The 27,098-nt window shown below is 44.0% G+C and overlaps 2 protein-coding genes across 5 annotated transcripts; one reads left to right on the top strand and one right to left on the bottom strand.

Moving 5' to 3' along the window:
* RNF186 (ring finger protein 186) lies at window positions 1-11,558 on the bottom strand. 4 transcript variants are annotated; one of them, XM_050931358.1, is made up of 3 exons: window positions 11,448-11,558; window positions 10,844-10,962; window positions 1-1,773 (listed from the first exon to the last, which is right to left on the bottom strand). In XM_050931358.1, exon 3 carries the CDS (start codon window positions 1,638-1,640, stop codon window positions 771-773), a length of 870 nt encoding a protein of 289 aa, XP_050787315.1. In that variant the 5' UTR covers window positions 1,641-1,773; window positions 10,844-10,962; window positions 11,448-11,558; the 3' UTR covers window positions 1-770. The 4 variants fall into 4 exon arrangements, with proteins under 4 accessions (XP_050787315.1, XP_050787316.1, XP_050787314.1 ...); XM_050931359.1 differs by lacking the exon at window positions 10,844-10,962; XM_050931357.1 differs by lacking the exon at window positions 11,448-11,558 and having other exon boundaries at window positions 10,844-11,083.
* Window positions 11,556-26,705, top strand: OTUD3 (OTU deubiquitinase 3). Its single transcript, XM_050931346.1, has 8 exons — window positions 11,556-11,809; window positions 13,726-13,874; window positions 14,850-14,962; window positions 18,496-18,618; window positions 19,405-19,530; window positions 20,296-20,392; window positions 21,228-21,415; window positions 22,570-26,705. Exons 1-8 carry the CDS (start codon window positions 11,583-11,585, stop codon window positions 22,744-22,746), a joined length of 1,200 nt encoding a protein of 399 aa, XP_050787303.1. The 5' UTR covers window positions 11,556-11,582; the 3' UTR covers window positions 22,747-26,705.
* Window positions 26,706-27,098: the final 393 nt, after the last annotated feature.

Below are 27,098 nucleotides of genomic sequence, written 5' to 3'. Positions count from 1 at the left end.
TTGCATACAGAAATACCACAAGGTGTGTTTTAATGATTAACAAGTTCCTTCTCTTTGATCCCTGCACAAGGAACCACACATCTCAGAGTACAATGTCATACTCTAGACTTTATGTGAAGAGGGCAAGTGCAGAGGTGGGCAAGCATAAGGCTGAATAGTGAGAAATTCAGATTCAGGTTAGTGGTCTTTGTTCAAGTTAAGTGGAACCATTTGCTTGGTAAAGAACACAGGAGTGTCTCCATCAAGGCTATCGAGAAATTCTACATACCGGAAACCCTACTTAAAAAACAGACTCAATGTGCCCACCAAGAGCATTGTCATTATGGTGGTTTTTAACTTTATCCCAGGACTCTCTACCAAGAACAAATATACACAAGCTAAGAAGGGTATCTACAAACACACTGGCAGATGTTATACTGGTCTTCCCAGGAAGCTGGCTGATAAGCATTTCATATAATAAACATTCTGCAGTATGAGTCAAAATGCAATACGCCAGAACAAAACCAAACCTAAACAAGGAAAATCCTTACTAATTGTATTTCACATATCAAAAATATTAAATACAAATATTTCACTAGGTCAGATAATAAAATTAAACAATATTGTGTGTTGTGGCTACTTCTTACCAGGATACTTTAAGGATGTGCTTTGAATTTATTCTAAGAACAGTGATTCCTAAATATCTATATTGTAATGACCAGCCATTGTTTCCCATTTGGCAACTTGCAAATAATGCCAGTCCGCTGTCTCTAAAATACACACCAGTCTTTTCAGGCAATGGATACAATGTGGCTCTCTTTCTTGTGGAAGAAGGGAACTGAAATCCCCAAAGAGCTGCAGTTGAAGTTAGGGTTGCAGCAAAGCACCAAAGACATGATCAACCCCAGCATAAGCACAAGGCAGAGGATCCATTTAATCAGTCCAGTGTACACAAATGGGAGTACGAGGATGATCAGGATTACCACGAGCAGTAAGAGCAACACAAGTCTTTGGATAGCTGTTTGATTGATACTGGGAATGTCCTGGTTTTCACAGACAGTGGCATGGCTGGAGTGAGTACCACCAGTGCCATGTAGCCCTTCAGGAGAGAGGGGTATCTCAGCATTTGGACAAGGGCTTTCCAAAAGGCCTACGATATCTTCTTTATCAAGAAGGGTGCGGATAAGCCCTCCAAACACAACAGTGGATTTTCTGCATAGAGGGCAGATGATCATCCAGGTATTGTCCTCGTTCTGAAGAATGAGCTTGAGGCAGACTTCACAGAAGGCATGTTGGCAAGCCAGGAGCTTAGGTCTCCTGTAAATGTTATACCTGTTGAAGCAGATTAGGCAGTCCATATCTGCAAGTGATGCTTTGGATGAACATCGGTGGTCCATCTCTGAAACTAATACTTTACAGGAGTCTGGAGAGTCCATTACTGTCACTGGATGCTTAATTGAGTTTGGACAGCTCATTTCTGAAGTTGGTGCTTTAGAAGCATCTGGATTGTTCAGTTCAGTGGCTATTGGTGAAGAGAAGCCTGGACAATCATTGTCTGCAGCTTCTTCTTTAGTGGATCCCAGTCTGTCCATGTCTGCAGCTGATGGTCCAGGAGAACTTGGTTCATTTTCTATGTGTAGCTTGTCAGCCGATCCCTCCATGGAGCGAGATCTTGGTGCAGTTTTGCTTTGTTCAGTTAAAGTGTTTGCTGATTCTGTGGCTCTCTTTATACAGTGTTTTATTCCTGTTATTGTGTGTTTGAATAGTGACTGTTGGCTTCAAGCACCTCGTACTCTATGACAACAATGATGTTTTTATAAGGCGGGAATCTGTGTTAATCAGTAACTTAACGGCTAAGATATTTTATAATGCCTGATAACATCACAGGGTAATTCCTCTCCAAGAAGCAGACCTTGTGGCATTAATAAAATTGAAATGACACACTAGTCTTGCTAAGGTGGTCAGACTATGGCAATAGAACCACTATAATCCTAAAAGCAGCACTTGGTTTTTTGAAAGCAATTTCAATTAGTTCTCAAATACCACTATGTTGGACTGAGACAGAGTTGGAGAAATTGTGTTATCAGATTGATGGCATTATTAGTGATATTAGGTAGTGCAGTCTTGTGGATAGACTGCTCTTACACTAGCGAGAATCAGAAGAATCTCTATTTAAGTCAGAGCAGTTCCACAGGAGAAGAGCAGGTATAGGGAAAAGTGAAAATGATGGGCCTGATTCTACATGTGCTTCTAAAGTTACACATTAAAATAATGTAATGTTGTTGTAGCTGTATCAGTCCCAGGATATTAGAGAGACAAGGTGGGTGAGGTTATATCTGTTATTGGACTAACTTCTGTGGGGGAGAGAGGCGAGCTTTCAAGCTTACACAATACTAATAGTTTCCCAGACTTGATGAAGAGCTCTGTGTAAACTCGAAAGCTTGTCTCTCTTACCAACATAAGTTGGTCCAATAAAAGATATTACCATGCCCACCATGTCTCTCCCACATTTAGACTGTCAGTTCCCCAGAATCAGGTCCTAGAATTTGAACAGTCTCAGTCAATTGTTGGAAAAACCAGAACAACAATCTTCTGGGCCACATTAAACAAATACCCAGCCCCCTTGTGTGTGATGGGAAATGGATACTGAAACCCAGACAGACAAGTGCTACAGAAAAACCAACACATGCCACTACCAGGGTATGTGAATATACTAAGGTGATCCTCCCAGTGGGACCTACAACAGCTTTAAATCCACACCTCTTCCAGATGAGCTTGCGGTGAGGAATGAAAATGCAAGTCAGAAATGGTGATTGATTAGAAACAGCAGCCCAGACAAGTTCAGGTCTGAAACAAACCCAGCCCCAAAAAAGTGGATGGAGAGGAGGCCTGGAGGCTGAGACTGAAGAGTTACTCACCCTCCAAACAAACACAGTAAGCCATGCGCTCTTTCATTGTCATTAATTAGCCCCTATGCTATGGGTTTACTCTCTACTCCCTCTGATTTCTAAAGCTTTGCAGTTCCTGTATACTGTACACATTTCTTTATTGGTGGTAAAAGCCACCTCTCCTGTCATCTTTACCCGAACTAATCAATGATAATGGGTAGCTAGGTGGTCTGTTAGTGATTCGTTAATACCCATGGATACCAATTAGTTCATTCTAGAACAAGAAGCCTGGGAATCCTTCAAACTGCAAGTCCTTCAAGCTGGGTTATACCTCCCACAACCCCCTGCAAAGAATACATGCATATTGAGTCCTGGTGCACAGGAAGATGCTCACGTGTTCCTGTCTTTGCAGCCCACCTTTCACCCCCTGCTTAGGCAGCAGAAACTGGGCTGTGAAGAGTGGAGTCTTGGCTTCTACAACACACCAACCAGAACACTTGAGGTAACATGGGGACATTATAATTTGCAGCTGATGTAGGCCAGCATCAGATTACAACTGCCTGGAGCAAAGGGTAAGCAAGAAAGGCACTGCTTCTCAGGGGAGCAATGCCTCCCATGTGATGCAATTTACATGCTAACCCTTGCCCCTGGCTATGCCTAAAAGCACAACATAGCCTTAAGTGAGGCAGCATGGTAGGGTAAGGCCCAGGAAGCTGGAGCCAGAGCACTCCTGAGCTCTCTTCTCAGATCTGTTAAATGGGATTAAAAACCACCTATTTAATGGGCCTGATCCTAGAAGCTGCCATGCATGAAACTCTCAGTGCAGTGTATGGGAGTTGTTTTGCAGAGGGCTTGAAGGATCTGCCCCAACATTTGGAAAGAACTTTTGGCCACGTTATGCCCTTTGCTACATGGGTGCAACTGCAAATGACTTCCCTGCAAGTTGCACTCACTTATCTGAGAATAGGACTATGGTACAGTAAATATTTAATACTATTACTGTTTCTTTAACCATTTGTAATCACTTGGTATCCTTAGTCTTCATCTCTCTTCATCTGCATACAAAAAGGCATTTCTGTGGCATGTTTCTTCTCGTGAGATTTCCTTATAGCAAGCAGGGGAAGTCAATGGACAGGATTGCTGTGGGGCATCAAATACCATAACCAAGCTCACAACTTCACAAGCCATTCCAATGAGAGAATATTAATACTAGGGCCCTACCAAATTACAACTGTGAAAAACACATCAGGGACCGTGAAATCTGCTCTTCCCCGTTAAATCTGGTCTTTTGTGTACTTTTACCCTATACTATACAGATTTCACGGGAGAGACTAGCATTTCTCAAACTGAGGGTTCTAACCCAAAAGGGGGTCATGGGGGGGGGGAAATCACAAGGTTATTGTAGGGGGTCACAGTATTGCCACCCTTACTTCTGTGCTGCCTTCAGAGCTGGGTGGCTGGAGAGGCCAGCTCCAAAGGCAGTGCCCCGCCAGCAGAAGCAAGGGTGGCAACACCATACCATGCCACTCTTACGTCTGTGCTGCTGCCTTCAGAGCTGGGTGCCCCAGAGAGTGATGGCTGCAGGCCAAGGGCACACACCCCCCAACCCATTTTGGGGTCAGGACTCCTACAATTACAACACTGTGAAGTTTCAGATTTAAATAGCTGAAATCCTGAAATTTACTATTTTTAAAATCCTGTGACTGTGAAATTGACCAAAATGGACCATGAATTTGGTACGGCCATATTGATAGTCCCCTGAGCTGCTTCTACTGTTCATGATACATTTCAACTGTTTTAACTTTGGGATAGGAGAATGATCATACCTTTCCTCAGACCTAACATCTTCCCCAGATCTTAGAAACAGATATGTTTTGAAAAAAATACTTTTTTTGAGTGGAGAGAGTAAACAGTTGTGCTGATTCCTCAACATACCCCACAGTTTATTTTCTGTCTTAAGCAGCAGCCTTAGTGTAAAATGGCTACCAGGTGCATGTAAGCACCTTCCATCTGCCACCCTAGCAATGCTGATCAAAAGTCAGTTTGTAAAGTCAGTTCAGATGCAGAGACTCTTGATATGTTGCCTGTCACCCACAGTAAATATGAATAAAGCAGCAAGCTTCAGTGAATATAAAGTCACCTTCAGACTTTTAATGCAACTTACAACGTAGCAATGCAGGAAAAAAGAGGAAATAGAGATATTTACAGATGGACAGACATTAGAACGGATTCTCTTTTCCCCATACACCAATTTTACACTCGTGTAATTCCACTGACTTCAGTGGAGTTACTCCTGATTTTCAGCAGAGTAAATGAGAAGAGAGTGCAGCACAATTATTTTCTTCTTTCTCCTAGGCTACTGGAGATGGTTTGTGGGATCCCAAATAATAATAATCTCACAAAGCCCCCAAAAGCATGGGACACGTCCCTTTGATCCTACTGGTGGAGAGATGGAAGTGGTGAAACTAGGGCATGAGTTACTGAGGCTATCATGAGACACCCCATGTACTGGATCCCAGACAGTCCCAGGTCTTGTTTGTTGTTATGGCTGGACCTTTAGGTTACCCTTAAAAGCCAAGGAATTTGTTACACTGACAAAGAAAAAGAGGGTATTGATGATGGAGCTCAGCATAGAAATAAAGCCACACTCCATCAGACTCATTCAACTTGCTAGATGAGACCTGAAAATCCACAGACACACAGTGTTGCAGGGCTTTCTCCTAGTTTCCAAACACTTGCTACCACGCCCTGTCTTCTTTAAAATGGTTTATTCTCTTAACAAAGGCAAATAAAGTAACAGCAACCAGGCTTTTAACTCACTCCTTTGCTCTCAGGCTTCAATGTCACCCCTCGCAGGGGCTTCTGGTGCCCTCGTTCCTGGCAGCTTCCCACTTCTGGTATTTCCTGCCCTCTGGCAGTCCTTTATAGGCACGGGTGTAGCCCAGCCCCCTTTAACTGGCTGGATTTGGTTCACTTTCGCTGACACGGGGGAGCTAGGCCCAGTTTTACACACAGTTACAAGTGGCAACCTTAGCTTGCCCCGTCAGTCCTGCTTGGGGGCAGGAATACATGTAGGCAGCATATTTGTAATGCTCATTCCAAGGGAATCAACTCACTTTTTCTGCCTCAATGTCCTTTTCTACCATTCTGAGCATTTCCCAGGGGGCCATCAGACAATGTCATTTCAATCAACTTCCCAGACAAAGGGAACTAGAAATTAATCAGCTGTCAATTCATCTGGAATGCAGCGGTCCTGAAAATATCAGGGAAATCCTGCTAAGGTCATCATAGTTCTAATAAGAAAACAGGGCAATAAATACAGTGCAGAGTCCAGGGGTGATAAATAAATTGAACAAGAGTTATTGATGTAGGGACAGCACATAATTGCACTGGTAGTTGGATGGCCAGATGGTCTTTGAACCAGTTGTCACTGACAAGGGTGGGAAGGATATTTTATGGTTGGAGTGCAGTGGGAGTGCTGTTTGCCCTCAACAGAGTGAAAGAAGCCCTGATCGCTCTAATTCACTATGGTAAACATAACAGATGAGGGTCCCCCCTGCTTTTCATACTTCACGTCACCACCCACCCACACACCTTGGGATCACCCCAAAATGCTGCACCCCTACCAGCCCATTATCTTGTCTTTCCTGTGGGCCAAAAGATCATACTTTCAAGCACCATACCAGGAGCTGAACTCACCACTTACATCACACTATTGTACAGTAATAGCCCCAGACCTTGCAATATCACGGATATCATGTAAACTGTATTGGGGCTATTTCTGCAGAATGCCATCATACTTTCCTGTAAAGTAAAGCTTGCTGTGCAGGGTCAGTACCCAGAGTACAGGATCAGAAGTTCTGTTGATTAGATGAGAACGGAGGCCATATTTTTTTCCAACCAGGAAAAGCATAAAGAAATCAACCCCCTCAAACCTGATGGCCATTTATCCCTGAGGTAGAACGAGCAAAAAGGGGTAGAGAAAGGAATGGAAAGAAGAGAGAGAAGGGGACAGAGCTGTGTGAATAACTGATTGTTTGGTTCAAAATTATTCAGTTCAAACCCAACCCATTTTTTTGAGGGGGGGGGGATTTTCAGTGAATCAAATCAGAAAACATTTGATTTGGGTATTTTTAATAAAAGCAAAGGAAATGAGAGACCACATTCACAACAACCAGAGAAGGAGGAAAACAAGGTGGTGGGGGTCCTTCTACACGTCTCCCATGTCCCTGGTGAGTACCCTACTCTCCAGGTTAGAGGTTACCAGGAGCATCTCCATCTCCTGTGTTTTTGTGATTGATGCCAAATTCCCTTGGGACTCTAGCCCCCCAAAATGTTTCATTTTGATAATGTTGACATGGTTCTTTTGATATTTCTGATTTTTTTTTCATTTCAACACAAATTGGTGAAATGTTTTAGTTGTCCCAAATCTGCCAAAAAAGAAAAAAAAAAAGAAAAGTTTTGTCTGAAAAATTTTGCCCACTTCTAGAAGAGAGCTGGGAGAGGAGAGTGAAGGAAGCCTTTGGGGGCCGGATCCAAAGCCCAGTGAAGTCAATGGGAGTCCTCTTGACTTCAGTGAATTTCAGATCAGGCCTATGGAGACTGGCAAAGTAGAGCATTATCTGCGGGGGGGTGGAAGTGTGGTTAAAGGGACAGAAACAAAGGAGACGAGTGCAAAGAGAAGGAGAGGGAATTAGACAAAGAAAGGAAAGTAAGCAAGAAAGAGAAAAGAGGATCTGGAGAGCGTGATGTAAATGAATATTCATCAGGAACTAAATAGAAAAAAAAAGTAGCAAGTTTCTCTCAGGCCCCCTAAGCGGGAGAATCTTGGGGACTGAGCTGTGGCTTGGCCTCCTCCTTTGTCCTTGTGTTTTTATCATCTCCTTGACCTTTTCTACAGCAGCCATCAGTACTGCCTGGGGAACTCCACTGAGAATGTTACAGCAAGATAAGGTAGATTGTCTATCAAAAATCATGCCTTTGTCGCTCACAGTTCCTAACAGGGATTATAAAAGCTCTAGACATGCCATAAAAAGCCTCTGCTTTCACATACTGTACTCTGTAGTTTGAATTTTGTGGTGCAGTTCAAGATGATCCATGGAGAGTTAGATGTCAAACTACAGGAAGCTTTCTTTATCAAACCCTCTTCCAGAAAAGACAGCTAGTTTTCTAGCTGAGAAAGCTTCCTGGAGTTATAGTTTTCTAGGGAAACAGAGAAATCCACTCTCTGTGACCTCTAGGATTCTGGCAAGAGACAAAATCATTGTTCTGGTATTTCTGGCCCACTTCCTAATTTTGGGAGGAAGTTTTAGAGAATGGGTAAGGCTTATAAGAATGATCTCTCAGGCAAGGATCACAATGGACAACGACCATGAGTTAATAAAACCCAGCCTCCCATCTTTTACTCAAAGGACTTTTGCTGCTGAACCTCCCCTCTTGAGCCTCTCTGAAGGGGAACACTTGCAGAGCTAATCACAGGTTTCTGTGGTCCTGTGAGGAATAAGACATCCGAGGGGCCAGGCAGACAACAGCAACCCACATAGCACATTGGGGAGCAGCAAGGCTTCACAAATGGGCAGAATAATAGAGTGCTTGTCACGAGATGTCTACGATGTCAGCAGCTAATATGGAGTGTAGACTGGGGAGCAGATCTATGGAAGCTAAAGGTTGGTGGGATCACAAGAATGCAGGTTTGTTTGCTGGGAGGACATTGGCTCAGAGCAGTGCCCTCCAAAGTGTGCGCGTGGGGTGGAAATTGATAACAAAACAAAAAACTCTTAAGGGTAGGCTTCACTAGTCGGACAGGAGGCTGTTTGTTGATATTGTGATAACTGGGCCTAGACATTTATCCTAACTGTAAACTCAACTGCTGAAAAATGAGTAGAGGTTCATGAACTGTCACAATTATTTGTTATAGAAAACTGTTTAAGAAAAGGTGGAGACAGAAATACTGAATTGATTTAAACAGAAGGGGCCAAATTATACCACTCGAGGACTGTGTTAAGATGACGACTGGTAAACAAGAGGAGCAGAGGATTGGAAATCAAGGAACCAAACTGAAGTATTGGAAAATAGGCCCAATTACTGGACAGAATAAAGTCAGGATGGATTATTCCACCCATTGCCTGTCTGGGCCCTTTAAGAGACTCTTGGGGAGAACACAACAAGAACTTTTACCATCAGCATGGCTGTGGTGGAAGGGTTGTTGCCGTGACACCAGACCTTAGAGTGATGAAGATCAAGTATCCCCACCCATCAGTGACGACCCCCATGTGATACATGTGAGATCCTTCTCTGTCTTGCCTCCTTCAAGTGTTCCTTTCTGCCCCCCATTTTCCTACTTCCTCTCTCTCTCTTTCTATCAAGTTTTCACCTCATCCTGAAATCAGCTGTAATGCATCACACCAGCATAGTGAGACAAGATGGCCCATCCAGCTCTACCCAGCCTGAGAAGGCTCTGTGATTGAGAGGGGCTTGACCAGACCAACAAGATGATGTCCCTGACCAGGGAGGTGAGCCGAAGTCTAAATTAAGAGCTGTTGTGCTGACTGCCAGCCCAAAGCATCCCTCCATGACTGACCAACTGCCTTGTATCCTGAGAACATCACAAAAGCAATATTTTCCCATCTTCACTATTCTATCGCTTCTCTCCCTTCTGTGTCTGTCTTTTTTGTCGAAGGCACAAAAAAGTGACTATTATTTTCAATTGAGAATTGAACAACTGAATTAGTCCTTTCTCCCGCACCAAGAATGACTCTGACAGAATAAGACTTCAACAAATATCCACTATAAAGGACTTTGATAGGTTTTAAGTTTGTTTCGCACAATCAATGTCAGTATCAGTGCTCTTTACCTTGTTTTGATTCTTTTCATTTTGTGTGTTTCAATCAATAAATTCCTACTGTTTGGTCTGAATTTTATAGTGTTTGCGCCACTGTATTAAGCAGGCTGAGGTCTCTGTAGCTCAAACTCCGGATTTTGTTTAACACTGTTTTATGTGGGTCAGTGAATAGGTTAACACCTTTGGCCCATATTATATATCTAAATACAAGAGTGAATATCTGCTTGTTCGCTAGGAAAGGGAAGAAGGATGCTTCCCTACCACAGCTGTGCATCCGCAGGCTCAGCTGTGCAAATTAAAAAAAAAACCTAACTAAAAAAAAAAAATCATTAATACCAACTGGCTCATGGACACAGGAAAATGCTGAATTGGACTGTTAGGTTTCCAAGTCCATGGCCTCATACTCTAGTTGCAATATCCAGAGTGTATACTAAATTGCACATGAGAGTTCTAGCTAGATTTTTTTAATGTTGACTGGGTAATGTATATCAAAACAAATGCCACCAAAATGATGCTAACTCTGTGTGCTTAATAAATACTCATGCCCTAGGGGGTACTGTGAAGTTTAGTTAATATTTGTAAAACATATAAGAAGGGATTTTCAAGGTACAATTTCATATTTACCCAACTTGTGCACGTTTTGTGAGTTCAGGTGTAAAATAGCTACTTGAAAAAACTGGTCCTAAAATGCAGGGTTCCATTGTTATTAACTAATGCTGATGCTGCATTAAGGGCCTGATTCACAGCTCACTGAAATAAGCCGCTTGCTGAACATGATGACAATAAACAGCATTTTATTGGCAGAAATAAAATTCTTAATGTGAGACTTTGTATTTACCTCCATCCCAACTCAGCTAATTCACAACTCTCATCTCACACCCTGGATCTAACTCTTAACATCCCTATATCATGGGATCACACCACAAACTGTATTATTCTGCTGCCATCTCATGGACAGTTTGCATTCAAATCTCTCTCTCATATGGATTTCATGAATCTGTTATTCTATCAAACTATGCTTGTGGCAATATTTTAGGGATGAAATAGAGGCTGATAGACTGGTCTGCAAAGTGGTTCATTCTATATGATCATAACTGCAAAAGGAGATCAGGAGGGGAAGAACTCCAACACCCACCTGAGGAAAGGTATCAAAGCAGTGGCAACTATGGCTATCTAGAGCAGCAAAGGGAGGTGCAGTGGACAGAGGCTTGCATCAAGAGTCTTTATCTACAGTCTAGCCAGGCAGATGGACTCCTGTGAAAAGAGGCCCAGTAGTGACCAAGAGTGAAAGAAGAGAGTGGATTTGAAATTATTTCCTTCAAGAAGTTAAAGAAGTAAGGAATAATTATATTGAATGATTTTGCCTCTCATTCTCTTTCCCAACCCTGCCCCAACCAGGCTCAGCATCCCCTCACTCCTTCCTCTCTGAACAATTTCATCCTTCCACTCCCCTTCTCCCCCCACCCAGGCTCACATTTCCCTTCCACCTTTCCCAAGTTCAGCCCTCCTCTCCCCACACTCCCCCAGGCCCAGTTTCTCCACCTCCTACCCCCAAGGAGGCACCCCTTGATCTCTGAGGCTTATCCTCCCTTTCCCTAGTTCCCCCTCCTGCACTGGGCTCAACCTCTCCCCTTCACCCAAACTCAGCCTTCAGGTCAGCCTTCAAGATGGCGGACCCCACTGACCAAAGTTGGGTAAGAGCCGCTCTGGCCCCTCTTGGGCACTCTCTATGGTCCTACCGGTAGACAGGCAGTCACGTGACAGCGGCGGAAAGAAGCCGGCCATGGCAGCGGAGTTCCGGCGCAGGCGCAGTACGCACAGCGGCCGGCGTAGCGGGGCAGGTAGCGTTGGGGGCTTGGGGCAGTAGCCGGGTCATGTCCCGCAGGCAGGCGGCCAAGGCGCGGGCCGGTGGCGGGGGCAAGAAGGCGGAGCTGGAGCGGAAGCGGGACGAGCGGGCGGCCCGCCGGGCGCTGGCCAAGGAGCGCAGGAACCGGGCCCCCGCGGAGGAGGACGGCGGCGGTGCCGCGGCCCAGGAGTTCGTTAGCTTCGGCAACCAGCTGCAGGCGCTGGGCCTCAAGCTGCGCGAGGTGCCGGGCGACGGGTGAGCGCGCGGAGGCGAGGCCACGCCCCCTGCCGGGCCCCCTCCAGCACTGCGCCCCCCTCCCTCTCTCCCTTGCCACGCCCCCTGCCCTGCCGGGCACCCAGCCCCGCCCCCTGCGCTGGGCACACTCCCTGGGGATGCCATTGCTGTCCTGTGCACCACGCAGCCTGCCCCTTGACCCAGCGACCAGCCCCCAAACCACTCCCCTGTCCCTGGGCAGCCTGGCCCACCCGTCCAGCTCCTCTGGCTGCCCTGATCCAGGCTCCCAGCCCCCTTGGCACTCACTTCTTCCCCAGGCACCCGTGCCTCAGCGTGGAGCTCGTGGTTCACGGGCTCTCCCCAAACAACATTGAAAAGTACTTGGACTTGCTTCGATTCTGCAGCCCCCTTGTAAGAAGGGTTAATACAGCATGTATAGAGGATTGAGGGAGGGTGAGTGTAGGCTGCTTGTAGAACTAACTGGTCACATTCTATCCCCTTGATTATAATAGGACAAGACACTATTGCAGCTGTGAAACTGGCAAAAATCTTGCCAATTTCACTCTACAGTAATGGAGTTGAATCAAAGGAGGGAGGCCTGCAAAAATCCAAGCTGAGGCAGGGGTACAGGTGTGGAGACACCCCAAAAATCAGAAGCACTGGGGTAGAGGTTGGGGGAATGTCCCTTCTTTCTATTATCCATAGGAGTCCTTTGTCTAGGGAGGGCAGCCTTCACATTTATCAGGCTGTTATTGGCTAGAGCAGAGATAGGCAACCTATGGCACTTGTGCCGAAGGCGTCCTGTGAGCAGATTTTCAGTGGCACTCACGCTGCCCAGGTCCTGGTCACCTTTCCAGGAGCTCTGCATTTTAATTTAATTTTAAATTAAGTTTCTTAAACATTTAAAAACCTTATTTACTTTACATACAACAATAGTTTAGTTATATATTATAGACTTATAGAAAGAGACCTTCTAAAAAAGTTAAAATGTATTACTGGCACGCGGAACCTTAAATTAGAGTGAATAAATGAAGACTCGGCACACCACTGCTGAAAGGTTGCCGACCCCTGGGCTAGAGGCAGCTCTGGAAGATGGAGGCCCCTGAACCAGGGTCCCAGGACATCACAGTGGTGGGAATCTCAGCCTCCTTTTCTGTTCCAGAGGTGGAGATTAGGTTCTCAGTAGTGGACTGACCCTCATATTTTATATTGGCCTGTGCCTGTTAGGTGTCTCATTGACTTTTGTAATCTCTGGTATGTTTCTATCAGTCCTGCTACCTGTATTTTGAATAGCAGTTGAATGCTTTTTAGCCTGATAAATAGTTCAGTTTTTATAATTTATACATATATATGCTAAAGACACAATGTAACAATCTGTACTTGATTGAGGAGGGCAGGTTGAGTGACCCAATCCCTTAAAGAGATTATCATATTAGAGAACATTCCAATTCTTTAAAATATACCTATCGTTATCTCTTAATGCGGTAGTCACCCCTTCCCCGAAGGGTTAACAGAATAGTTGACTGTGTGGAAAGTGTCACTATTCAATAACTTGCTCTTTGTAGCATCCCATCCTTTGTCTTGGCTGGGATTTTTGAAGCAATTTAAAGAAATTAGGTGCCCAAATCCCCTAGATTTCAAGGACAGTTGTTGGCCCGTGAGAGACTAGTCAATGGTTTTCCATTTTGTTCTTAGTGGGTGGGTGTCTATTTCACTAAAAGCCGTACACTATTGCTACTAGTAGGTAAACGCTTTCAGTTGCAGCAGAGATGCTGAGTAGTAAGTGAGCATCTCACTACAGGCCTGACATGCAGGGAAGCTTATTTTCCTGCTGCCCTAACTGCACTGTTCCTATCTGTAAATCACAGACTTCAGCATTAATCACCAATATTAAATACATGTCAGAGAGACTTATTTGAAGTGTTGTCTTTCTACAGCAACTGTTTGTTCCGGGCCCTTGGTGACCAGCTTGAGGGGCACTCCAGAAACCACCTCAAATACCGCCAGGAAACAGTGGATTACATGATAAAGCAGAGGGAGGATTTTGAACCTTTTGTTGAGGATGATGTTCCCTTTGAGAGACATGGTATGGAAACTGGGATGCTGGCAGAAGGAGTTACTGTGTAATTAATCCCCTAGCCAAACCTCTCGCCCTGCCATTTCCCCAGCCCAAAGCTACCTTACAGTAGCTATTTATTCTTCAGATGCAATTTGTAGATACTCAAGAGTTTTCCACCAACAAGGCTTTAGGGGAGGGCGGGAGGCCAGGAACATGAGCTGCTAACTGCTCTTGGTATGTGTCCAAATATAGGAGCAGTTTGGAGGGGGTAAATAAGCCTAAGGGTAAATATACACTGTTGCACTGAGGTGTAATTCCCAGGTTGGGCAGATGTACATGTGGCTGCAGTGGCGTGGGTGATGGCTTAGGCTAGCTGCCCACATATGTACCTAGGATCTTGGACTGGGTTGAACTCAGGCACTTAGCCCAAGCCGCTGCCTGTGCTCTCATGGCCACACTGCTGTTTTTAATGTGCTTGCTTGATCAGAGCTAGCCACATGTACATCTACCTGAGTTGAGAATTGCAATGTAGACTGACTGTGAGTGAGTTAGGTGCCTGACTCCCATTGAATTTCAGTAAATGAGTGCCCTCCCAACATTTTGGGTTCCTTTGAAAAATCTCACCCTGAGGTGCTTAGTTTTAGTAGGACTTCAGATTAAATGGAAGCCTTGCCCCATAACATTATATAAATGCTAACTCTAGATAAGAGCAAAAACAGATCCTGGAGAAATCCCTAAGTAACACACAGGTGATACAGGAAGTGGCTTTAGTGATTCAGTACATGGCATGCTGCTTTCTGAGTTACTGCTGAGCTGACAACCTCACATATGTGAGGGGAGCATTTTCTATGGTGATTAAAGACCATCCTAATCTTTATGTACAAATTCTAAAATGTCAGGCTTGTTGCTGAGGTGTGGTTTTCTTTAGCCACCACTGTTTCTGTAGGTGTCAAATCCAAATCTTTAACCTCTTCTGTATCCATTCTGAATTTTTTTTTTAAGTTGCCAATTTGGCGAAGCCTGGTACATTTGCTGGCAATGATGCTATTGTGGCATTTGCAAGGAACAATCAAATGAATGTGGTTATTCATCAGCTCAATGCCCCTCTGTGGCAGGTAAGAATCAACACTTAACTTTCCTACCTTGAGCTGGCTTCCTGCTGACTAATACAGATGGTGTTAAATTTGCTGATTTTGTGTTTGTTTGTTTTAATTACTCTTGGCTAGGTTTTGGTATGATGCTGAGTGCCTCTTTGCTTCCCCCTCCCCCTTGCAAAATTTCTGCCAAAATGTAAGCAGGGAAGAGGGGGATAAGACACTATAATTTAGGCCAATAAACAGCTATTGAACATCTGAAACTTAAGCATGTCAGGCCAGATTGTCTTGTGTAAACTGACCTCTCCATTGAGGTGAGACTTGCATCACCTGAGGATCAGGCGTATGTATAGAATGATTGTTTTGATATTAGATTGAGTTAAGGTTGGGGAAGGTTCTCGGTGCTGACGTGTTAGGAGTTAAAAATAAGTGTGGTAAGGCTGTCAACTGAATGTAGAAGTCAGTGTTGTGGTGGGGCCCTTGGATGCCTGTTGTGTGGAAAGTGTCCATCAGTTGGTGTTTTGGGGAAGTGCAGACTGAGTTAGTGCTTTTGTGGGTGACATGGAGTGGATAGAACCGTAAACTTCTTGCAGTAACTCTGCAGGCCAAATTAGCATTGGCCAAAAGCAGTATTGGTTTAGCTACATGGATGTAGAACTTCTGGGATGTGCAGAAATCAGTTGGGTTGATCCCCTGTTTGAATTCTCTATGTATTTCCTAAGATGTGTCCTATTTAATTACTGCTAAACTGCTTGAAAGCTACTGCTGCTTTACATTGCTGTTTTACTGAAATCAATGAATTGTTAGGATGTACCATGCACTGCATGTTTGCACTTGCCATGGTTGCCAGTGGTATTTTGAGTGACATTCAGGTAAATGTCACCAGTATAAGAACGTGGACTATGCAGGAACTGAGATGTTTGAGAGAGCTTGTTGTTAGCTTGCCTCAATCCTCTGTAATACAACAGCAAGCATATCTGTTAACCATTTCCCTTGGGAGGTTGGCAAAGTCTGAGATGGCAGAAGAATGAATCCATACTGAACCTTCCCCCTCTGTATTCAGAGGAGCAGCATGTGAATGAGCTCCTTCAGTCCTGGATCATTCATCTGTGTGTCTGTGCTTTAGTAAGGTGGATGTAAAGGAGTAGCCCTCCTTTACAAATAGTACAACAAAATGCATAGATTAGGTCTGCTGTGGAGCCAGAGCAGTTACCAATTGGAAGGTCTAGCTGGCATTTTAAATGCACTCCAGCATGCTGTAAAGTAACCGTTGAATGGATTTCAGAACCAGAAAAGTGTATTTAGAGTTTAGGTGACCCTACATAAGTTAAGTGGCTAACTCACACCTTCTAAAGAAAAAGCATTCTTCTACTATGCTAAATTAGCTAGTTACGAATCCAGCAAGCATAATGCTCAGCTATGGTAGAACCTCAGAGTTATGAACTGACCAGTCAACCACGCCCCTCATTTGGAACCAGAAGTACACAATCAGGCAGCAGCAGAGACCAAATAAACAAACAAATACAGTACAATGCTGTGTTAAGTGTAAACTACTAAAAATAGGAAAGTATTGTTCTTCTCCATAATAAAGTTTCAAAGCTGTGTTAAGTCAATGTTCTTTCAAAAAAGTTTACAACTGAACTATGTTTTGTTCAGAGTTATGAACATTTCAGAGTTATGAACCACCTCCATTCCCAAGGTGTTTGTAACTCTGAGGTTCTACTGTACTTGGTTTCTCAGAGCATGTAGAGGCAACCACTACGTAGGAGTTCTTGGATATGTTACTCAAGTTATTGTTTTGAAATGGATGTGCAAGTTGATGTGCTCACTCTTATCAGTATGTCATGCATCACCTCGACAATTACTGCCTGAGTGTTCCGTCGGTCATGGACCACTTTCAGTGCCCTGTTTATAGGGCTTGTGATGAGATTTCTTGTCTTGTGTGGGTGAATGTAGTGCTGAGGAAAGGTGCTAGTTGACAGCCCCAGTGATGGAAGTCCCCTACCACAGAACAAGTATTTTTGGGCAGCTGTGTAGCTCTCTCCCTACAACTGCCATTTGTGCCTCAGATAGACTGTCTTTAGGGGAGCTTATTTTCCGTGCTTCACTTGAGTCCTTGGTCTCAGCAATAGAACCAGATGGGGGTTGACTTGTAAGAGAGCCACCTTAAGCACAAAGCAGCCAACCTGAAAAAATCCTGGTTGAGCAACTGTTCAGCGCCTCCCACTCTATTTGTCAATCGTTTTTGGCCTGCTCCAAAGCCTAGTGAAGTCACTGGACATCTTTCCATTGACACCATTGCGATTTGGATCAGCCCCCTTGATTTATTTGGAAAAAATGCTTTTTGAGATGCCTATTACACATGGAGTTACAGGCTTTGCTTTGTGCCTAATGATGTCTTTGCCATTTTCCTTTGGCTTAAGGTACTCTCATTAACAAGGTCTATTTCCAGTACAAATTAGCACCCTAACTCTTTCCTGAATAAAAGTGAGTTTTGATTACTTTTTGCATATTGTCACATTGCTGTAGCAAAACTCTATTTACAGCCCCAGTGGGTCAGCAGGAAGCTTCCCTTTTGTTTGTCCATGTTTTCCTATCAGGATGCCCTCTTGGAACTGCAGGATCTGTAGCCATTGACCTTTCTTCAAAAGAGACTTACAAAGTAGATGTAAAGCTAGTGAAGCTTAAAATATCTTATTGCCTTCCAGCATGTTGACCAACTTAAAAATAATGGAATGAGAATGGGGAGGTAAATGAAAAGTTGTTGAATTGGTGACTTGAAGGTGAATAGTTGTTAAGAGAGAAATGGAGGACACTTGTTTGAGATCTCAAATCCTTAACAGGACAGACATATACTTCTCCTACAGATGTAGTCTAAAGAAGAGCAGGAAAATGCTCTTAGTTGCTTTCAGAAACATGGAGGGGTGAGCATTCTTTGTGCTGCTTTGGTTACTGGTCATCTGGTTTGGCAGGTAAGTAAAGGAGGAGCTGACTTACAAATATTCGGTTATGAAAATAAATCTAATTCTCTGCATTCCATTTCAGAGCTGGGATCTTAAACATCTTTTACATAAAAGTTTAAGTAACTTAAAATATCTGGGTGCCTACCTATACTTAGAGCTGGAGTTATTCTAGCAGCTGTTACATCCCTAGATGCAGCTAATTCCCAGGCTAGATGTGTTTTCTACAGATATTGCTAAACTTTGACTGGCACAAATGAAAACTTTCATTTTCTTTAATGTTTTCTAGGCCTGCTCTAGTATTAAAGAGTAAATTGACCAGCGCTGCATTTCTAAAGGCATAAGAATCAACCAGCTGATGTGGCTTCCTATCACTATAGCTTGCTTATTATGGATATTATTTTAGGTACCTCTGGACTACTGGCTAAATGTTCCTTAGTTAAAGGTCTTAGCTATCTAGAGAGTTTCCTAGGTCAATGTTTTGTATTAGTCTTAAGCACTGCTTGAAAACAAATAAATAAAATCAGATGCTCTTCAGAATGCAAAGTTGATTCAATTCCAAGGCCTTTTTGGGAATCTCTCCATCTTCCTCAGATTCGAGGCACAGATAAAAGCAATGCCAGGGAACTGCACATTGCCTATCGGTATGGAGAGCACTACGATAGCGTGCGGAGAATAAATGACAACTCTGAAGCTCCCGCACATCTTCAAACAGAGGTCAGTGATGACAGAACGAGCTCCTCTGGTCTGGTGTGGGCATCAAACCAGAGTCTGGGTCTCCGGTTTCTGCCAGCTCGATTTGATTGAATATGTCAAAAGTGATTGTCATGGATGGTGTGTGCGCGCGTGAATGCGGCACCCTCTCATTGACTGTGTTGTGTTGAGCATTGAGGATACAAAAAATATCCCTCGGTCATTATAGTTGGTGATGTCCACTTAGCAGGCTGTTGGAGAAAGTTTCTACATTTACAGGACTGGGATCCAGGAACTTCTGAATTCTAGTCCTGGCTCTGATCAGTGCCGAGGGCCCAAATGTCCTTGAACCTTGTAAACATGTAAAAAACCAAGGAGGGACTTGAAGATGAAACAGCCTCACTCTAGAGCCATCACTGTCCCTCATTAACTATGGAGGGTTAGAATGAGCTGTACTGGATTCACAGTGCATGCAGTTGTACAACATGCACCATCTAAATGAGGTTCAGTACTTGACATTTTCTTTTATGAAGTCTGCTTGCTATACATAATCCTATAGCATCAGAAGTTTTCACCATATAATGCAAGACTCAGGCAACGGTGGAAATGACAATGGAAAATTATCCAATTTGAGGTTGTTGTTTTTTTAAATAAAGGACATCCCAGGCAAAGGTATTTAATTCTCTAGCCAAGTTCAATGGTCAGCACTAGCTTTCCTTTGTCATGTCTTGAAATGACAGTCTCTTCATATGCTATGGGACTCTGATTTGACCTAGGCTGATAGTTTTCATGGTTTCCTTGTCACTGCAGATGCTGTGTAAAAATGAATCCAATAAGAGGGAGAAGATCAAACCACAGAAGGACGAATCTGAAGAGGAGTTAGAGAACGAAGTGGAAGATGCTGTACAAAAAGTCTGTAATGCAACTGGGTGTTCGGTCAGTATTTAGTCTAGTCTTCATTTTGGAGTGATGCACACAATGAAGGGCACCTCTTATTACATGAAAGTTGACCTGCAAATGGTTCATGGGCTGATGCTGCTGAGCAGTTTCAGCACCAGAGCTGCAAGTCATTGGTCAGGGCTTTCAAGGAATATGCTTCATAATACACTTCATCTGTAGCTAGTGTACCTGTATTTCAGGAATGACTAGATTTTTTTTTTTTTTTGGCATGTCTAACTTGAGGCCCCTTGAAGGTGCTAGATTTTCAGAAAGTGCTGAGCATCCATTCTCTGAAGTTCAGGCCCTTTAAGGTATCATAAGGTGGGCATCCAAAATCCCTAGTCACTTTGGCCATCATTGTTAAAACAGCTGTAATCAGCAGCTGCACTGTCCCTGTAGATTGTCATTTGTATTATAGTAGTTCCTAGGGGCCGACCAAGAATTGGGCTCCATAGTGCTTGGGGACATAAAGACATAGAGCAGGGACTCTCTAGTACGCTGAAGTACTTAGATTATGTGGGCTATACCTTAGCACATCAGCACTTGTGTGCATGACTGTGCAGTCAACTGAGTTTTTTGGATTCGGCTGCTGAGTTTAAATCAGATTTGTCACTTACTGTGCCCTACTGAAAAGCAGAAATGTGGAAGCTTATAAGAATTTCCCAAACAAGATTTGCTTTTAGCTAGAACGTATAGATAATTGTTTAACAAATCTGAGGGTTCAAATCTATCCCACGTATTAACATCTCTATTTGTGGCTAGGATGTTGATTTAATCATTCAGATTCTGGAAGTGAAGAACTACGATATTGATTCTGCAATATTTGCTGTTCTCCAAGTGAATGAAGTGAAAAGAATCTGTAAGTAAATGGAGGATTTAAAAAACAAAAACAAAACTCTTGTGTTTCTGAAAAATGCTGGCAGGAGGGCACTGAAGACAAAGGTGCTCTCCTTAACCACATGACAGGAATAGCACTGGCAGTAGCAAAGCAACCTTCTCCTCAGATGTCCCACCAGGGTGCCTCAGCCCTAGCATAAAAGGGCCACCTGTGAGGGGATAAGGTTAAACTTCTACTCCAATCAGTACTTGGTGTCTCAGCTGAGGCTTCTAGTGTGGTTCCATCTATGAAGCTGGTTTCAGTGACTATGCTAGGAACTTGAGTGAGCCCACCAACTGATTTCATCCAGGACAGCGAGCAACTAGCCCCAACCGACGTGCGCTGGGTTTGTGCTGATGGTATAACATTTACAGGCTCCACTTCAGATTACTGATGCCATTCAGTCCCTCAAATAAATGGATTTTCAGTGCTTACTAATAGATTCTAAACCTGCTGTTGCACTCAGGCCTCTGGTGTCCCTTCACCTGGGACATTTAGGTCCTGAGGAGATCTTCCTCACAAAGTTAATAAAAGCCTGCTACTGAAAGGCAACAAGGATCAAGTACATTCTTGTACATATGGTCCTCTTCTGAACTTTGCAATGGGTGTGAAATTTGAGGGGTCAAAAAAAATCTGTGGGCTCCATAAACTAGTTACCATGAGCAGCCCCATAACTAGCTAAGTAGTTTAAGCAGCGTATGCCACCACTGCCCCCCAAAATTAAAACATTGTAGAAAGCCCATTAGGAACCCAGTGACGTTCTGTAACCAAGAGATGGATTATTTCAGTGTCTGAGTGAAATCTCTTCCTTTAATAGATTCTGAAGAGGAATATGAGACCGAGGCCAAAAGTCAGAAGTCACAGAGCTCAGCCTTGTGGGAGGAGAATGGAAGTGGCACCAGAATCTTTGGAAATCAGGGATTGCATCAGGATGGAACAGAAAACAACAAGACACAGGCTAGTCCAGATGAAGAGAATCAAACCAACAAAAAACATTTCCCAAAGGTATCCATCAAGAGGGCTGGGAGCAGGTCAGCTGTAGGTTCAGTGGAACTCTGACATTCTGGTGAACTCCTTGATTAAAGTTTAATCCTGGAATTAATATACATTTTGCCCATGTATACAAACTTGCTGTATTGCTGCAAGAACTGCACTCTCTGAATTTGCTAGCTGTACTGCTAGGATCTGATCTGTGTCAGACCATGCGCTTCTGACAATGGGGAACAAGATTGTTACACTATCATGTGGCCTCTGATTTCTCAACCAAGAAGATGTTCAAATCCTGGGAGAGGGGCTGTGTGGGTACATTCAGGCCTCTGCTTTGTAGCCTTGTGCTTTAATATCATCCTGTTTGCCTCCCTTTGCTATAGAACACAGCATATTCCTTTGCCTGTTGAGCAGGGCCTATGGGTAGAGCCCTACCAAATTCACGGCCATGAAAAAAGTGTCATGGACCATGAAATCTGGTCTCCGTCCATGAAGTCTGGTCTTTTGTGTGCTTTTACCTTACGCTATACAGATTTCACAGGGGAGACCAGAGTTTCTCAAATTGGGAGTCCTGATCCAAAAAGAGTTGCAGGTGGGGTCACAAGGTTATTTTAAGGGGGTTGTAGTATTGCCATCCTTACTTCTTCACCACCTTCAGAGCTGGGCGGCCAGACAGCGGTGGCTGTTGGCTGGGAGCCCAGCTCTGAAGGCAGAGCCACCGCCAGCAGCAGCGCAGAAGAAAGAATGGCCTGCTATGGTATTGCCACCTTACTGCTGCCTGCAGAGCTGGGCCCTCAATCAGCAGCCGCAATACCATACCATGCCATCCTTACTTCTGCGCTGCTGCTGGTGGCAGCTCTGCTTTCAGAGCTGGGCTCCCAGCAGCCGCCGCTGTCCGGCTGCCCAGCTCTGAAGGCAGCACCACCACCACCAGCAGCGCAGAAGTAAGGGTAATAGTACCACAACCCTCCCTACAATAACCTTGTGACACCTCCGCCCCCCCCACTCCTTTTTGGGTCAGGACCCCTGCAGTTACAACACTGTGAGATTTCCGATTTAAATAGCTGAAATCATGAAATTTATGACTTTAAAAATCCTATGACCGTGAATTTGGTAGGGCCCTACCTAAGTGTGTTTGAAGGTGTATTTACTGTTGGACTCTTCCTTTTAAGGTATCCAATAAACAAAGGAAGGAGCAGCAGCGGCTAGAGAAGAAGAAGCGGCAAGAAGAAAGGCACCGGCAGAAAGTCCTGGCCAATAGGAGTAATAATGCAGATAACAACAGGAGCGAGACAGACTCGGATACACAGGTCACCCTAGTGAAGACCCTTGCAGCTCTGAACATATGACTGGTGTCTTGTGTGTTCTTTCACGGAATAGGCGAATGGCAAATAAGACTGATCAGGAAGGGCACTGAGCTTTCAGACAAAGCCATCTTCAAAGCAGATTCCTCAGCACCCCTCTATTTTTAAACAATGGTTCTATGGGGTTCTCTTAGCATATGCTGAGTTGTCTTTGGTTCTCCAGCTGTGGGAAGAACAACTCTTCAGTAACACTAAAGAACATCTGCCAAGCTTGTGAGGGATGGGCAATCAAGGTTAAGCAAAGTGAAAACGTCAACACTTGTTTTTACTATTCCTGAGACAGAGTCTGTTCAACCTTGATCCATTACCCCACGCACCTTGTGTGAATTTTGCTTGGAGACGTCACAATATTACTGAAGTTAATTCTGACTACATTTTGCTAAGCTCAAGCATGGAAGAGCTTATTTTAAATTACTGTGCAGGAACATTATAAATGCTCCCAACTCAGGAACTCTTCTCTCTCTATTAAAATAGATTAGGACAAAATTCCCAAATCCCTTTCAAAGCTGATCAGCCAAATGCTGTACCAGACATGTTAGATTCCTTTCCCTCCTCACTTGTAACTTGATAGCAAGTTATAGTCCAGATAAAGCTGCTCTTGCTTTTGTTGCACTAAGACATATGCTAAATGCTGCTAATTGTTAGAGGAGATAGGTATATGCAGGGAGATGGGGATGGTTGAGTCTATGCTTGTTTTTTTTGCACAGAGCAGGTGAACTCTTAAGTCTGTAATGCTCTGATCTGCTGGCAACTGAGTTTCCCTTCTGACAATGCTGCTCCAATAATAATAGGGAAACGCCAATGTATTCCTGAGGTTGCCGGGTGGATTCACCCAATCTGGTGAGGTTTAATAAGATAATCTTTTACCATAAGCAGGTGAAAGATTTCTATTGTATAGCAACAAAGATGTGCTGGTGTTTGGACCATCCTCCACCTTGCTCCTGAGTAAGTAGACTCTGAACCCTTTGCTGCTTTCCACAAAGATTAGGAACTTGGCCTAAACTAGGGCTAAATTCCATAGTTCTTAATTTGATGGTGTGAAGCATTGGACATCACTCAAGTGTTTGGACCTGCGTCAAGCTTTAAAAAGTGTGAAGGATTGGGGGGAGGGGAAACTCTTACTCAGAATAAAGTCTAAGCAGAATGTTTGAGTGAGATGAGCTTTGAAAAGTGATCCTAGATGTCTTAATCATCCTACTTTGGTGCTAGAACATGTGTAGACATGAAACATACAAATGTCCTTTTCGCTTAATTGCCAAAGTCTTAGTTAATGGTTCTTGGTTTCCTCTTACTGTATATCAGTACAATGTGAAGCACTAGAAGAAATGGTGCTCTGTTTGGTATGCTAGCAATATTAATGGTTGTAGGAGAAAAGTAGAACTGTGAACTGACCTTTGGAGTTTAAAAAGCTGCTTGGTGGTAGTGAAGATAATGAAAAGCAGCCCTTTTGCTTAGAGGGATGTCACGCTGCATTTAACTGGTCAGGAGGTATGTTACTGGCAGGTCAGTCCAGGTTTTGGAAGTCATTATTGCACCCAGCTATGGGCTGCACAGACTCCAGAAGTGGTTATGAACACCTAGCAACTTTGTGCTTTGCTCCTCTGTTTGCTAGTGACATGGGGGCCATGGGGAGGGAGTGGGGAGAAAGGCTAAAGCAGTGAAACTGACAAAGGGCACGTCACTTAACCAGCAGTAAGTAAAAGGTATTTACAGCAGTGGGGAAAATGCCTTAGCAAGGTTGTATCTACAGGTCACTACAGGGTTGCCTCCTTGCTTAGCCCCAGTATGTTTTGATACAGAAGCAGTCTCTCTTCCCTGTGAGTGGCTAGACAAACATCTGAGCTGAAGTGACAATGCTGGTCTGTCAGCTGTATAACTAGGATTTGGAGTCTTGATATCCTTTGTGAATCATGTAGCTTTTTCTTGAGTCAGAGCTGATTAGAGGGTTGTTTGTCCATCCAGCTCTGGATGAGGGGTAGGGAGAGAGTTGTTCTGAAAGAATATATGGCTACTAGATGAAGGTTGCTTCTACCATAAGCACAGGAGCTGCTTCCATCACAGACCATGTAAAGTCCAACCTTGTTCTTGAAGAGATTCATTGGGCTGGCTTTTTCATGCAGAGCTGCCAGATTTTTAGTGGCAGGGGGAAGAGTGATCATACATTCAAATATTTAACGATGGTTCCTGAAACTGAATATGCAATAGAAAATGCTTTCATTTGCAAGTGTAAATGAATTAAACAAAGCTCTTCTTGCACTGGGCTGATTGTTTTGTGAAAGCACTCAACTTCACTCCAGCAAGCTGTGCCAAGAAATCCAACCTGCAGTAGCTGAGGGTCCCAAACTCTCCTGCCCTCTGTGGTATAGACTCTCTGGTCTGGCTGATGGAAATGCTCCTGCCTTTAAGATCTAGAACATCTCTGGCAGATGAGTTCCCTGTTCTTTGTTCCTCCAGGACCATGCTTTCGTGCCTGTTGGCTAAATGAGATTTGGCAGTTGTCCTCTAGGTGGCAGACTGTGAATAGCCTTCACAGGGAGAAGATCAGCAGGAAAATGAGCAGCGAATGAGTTGGGTTCATTCCCTTATAGCTTTTATTGTCAAGCTCTTTGGTATGGAGCCAGCTGTGCCACATGGCATTGGGTGTCTTTGCACTGGGGTGATGAGCTCTGCGATTTTCCGCTTGCCATCATACATTAATGTCAGTGCCCGCCTACATCGCAGAGACCATCTCCATCCAAGAAGCCTGCTGCTTGAGAATCCTCTGGTTTTATCAAGGTGGCTACTTTGTACAAAAGTCATTGGGCTTAATGCTAGATGGGGACTTAAATAGCTCAGGATAGGCAGTGGTTTATGGAGACTTCCAACTCTAGATCTCTCTGGATGCAGATAAATGGTAGTTTAGTGGCCCAGGTGAAATGAATAAGTTTCAGTCCTGCTAGAAAGGTACTATCATCATGGGCACTTGGAGGCCAGGACTGAGTGAATATTAATTATCTCTGGAGTCCTTCAAGAGACGTTTAGCAAACATTGTCTGAAGCTTATACTATGGCTGCTTGTGATATACCTATTTGGATAGAGGGTTAGCTCAGCAAGTGGAAACTTGCATAGCTCCACTGACTTTGATGGAGTTAAATTGGTAATGTAAACCAAGCCTATGTCTGTATAACTGTTAGTTACACTGACCTAGTCCTCACTGTAGCCCGTGCTATGAGCTTCTCCCATCAACATAGCAACTGCCTCTCGGGGAGGTGGAGTACCTATGCTGACAGGAGAGCTTCCCCATCGGCATCGGCATAGGCGGCATCTCCATTATGCGTCACAGCACTGTAAGCGTAGACAAGCAGTTATTGCCAAACTGCGCAGGTTGAGCATGGGGTCAATTGTTCTTTAGTGCTGCCGATTCACTACCTTCCTCCAGTAAACGTAAAGAGAAAATACCCCCCATAGCAGTTAAATTACACTGAAAGTAATAAACACTTGGCTGGAGGTTGCACATGGTAACAAAAGCAGGCTTGGGTTTGAGTGCAAGTGGCAGGGAGGTGTCCCCTGTCTTTAGCTGTGCATTAATTCTAGTTTCTTTCTGGTGATACCTTAACCCTCCTTGGAGGGCAGTCAGTCCATCTGTTGACTTACCAGTGGTTTTACCTCATCTGCAGTGCCTGAATATTAGAAAAGTCACATGACCTGTAGTATTTGCATCTATAGTAATGTTCCAGCTGTTCCTAATTTCCCTTGGATTCTGTTGAAACTGAGCAGGGATCTTCTTTTCCTTCCTACTTCAGAGCATTCTGTGGGGCTCCTGCCCCTGGCAAACCAAACGTCTGTCTCTTTTAATTGACTACATAGTGCAATAGAAATTGCAAAGATGTGCCATGAACTATGAGAATGGATTTTTGTATATTGCTCAAGTACAGATTAAAGGCAAAATTTTCAGATTTATTAAAGGCTGGCTCACTTCGTTTTGTGGAGTAAGAATGTACTAGCCAACACACTCAAGCAATCAGATTCTCTCTGGTTCTGATCTGGTCCCCATTATTGTAGTATGGGAGTGTCTCAGTGCTCAATGTATTTATCCTCAACACCCGGTGGTAGAGCAACGGTATTATCTACATTTTACAGAGGAGGAGCAGAGACACTAAGTGCTTGCCTCCCATTGGGCTGGTCATGAACTGTGCAGCACCAACTCTCTTCAGGAGCTGGCTAACTCCATTTTGCCACCCTTTCCCACAATGGTGTTGTGCTATAACGAGGGCCAAATTAACAACCCTGCAGCAGAAAAGCTAAAGCAGGGTATGGATTGTGTACACTTTCCCATAGTGACGTAGTTCTAGGATTGC

Source organism: Gopherus flavomarginatus, chromosome 21 (genome assembly GCF_025201925.1).
Source record: "Gopherus flavomarginatus isolate rGopFla2 chromosome 21, rGopFla2.mat.asm, whole genome shotgun sequence".
NCBI classification, from domain to species: domain Eukaryota; kingdom Metazoa; phylum Chordata; order Testudines; family Testudinidae; genus Gopherus; species Gopherus flavomarginatus.
Note: the sequence above shows the minus strand (reverse complement) of the source record. Positions and strands in the feature narration are given on the sequence as shown.

Excerpts from the sequence above, each read along its gene's own strand:
- OTUD3 (XM_050931346.1), top strand. The coding sequence starts at position 11,583 with ATGTCCCGCAGGCAGGCGGCCAAGGCGCGGGCCGGTGGCGGGGGCAAG. Across the intron at positions 20,393-21,227 it reads GAATGAAGTGAAAAGAATCT|ATTCTGAAGAGGAATATGAG; the intron begins GTAAGTAAATGG and ends TTCCTTTAATAG. Across the intron at positions 21,416-22,569 it reads ACAAAAAACATTTCCCAAAG|GTATCCAATAAACAAAGGAA; the intron begins GTATCCATCAAG and ends CTTCCTTTTAAG.
- RNF186 (XM_050931358.1), bottom strand. The coding sequence starts at position 1,640 with ATGGAGGGATCGGCTGACAAGCTACACATAGAAAATGAACCAAGTTCT.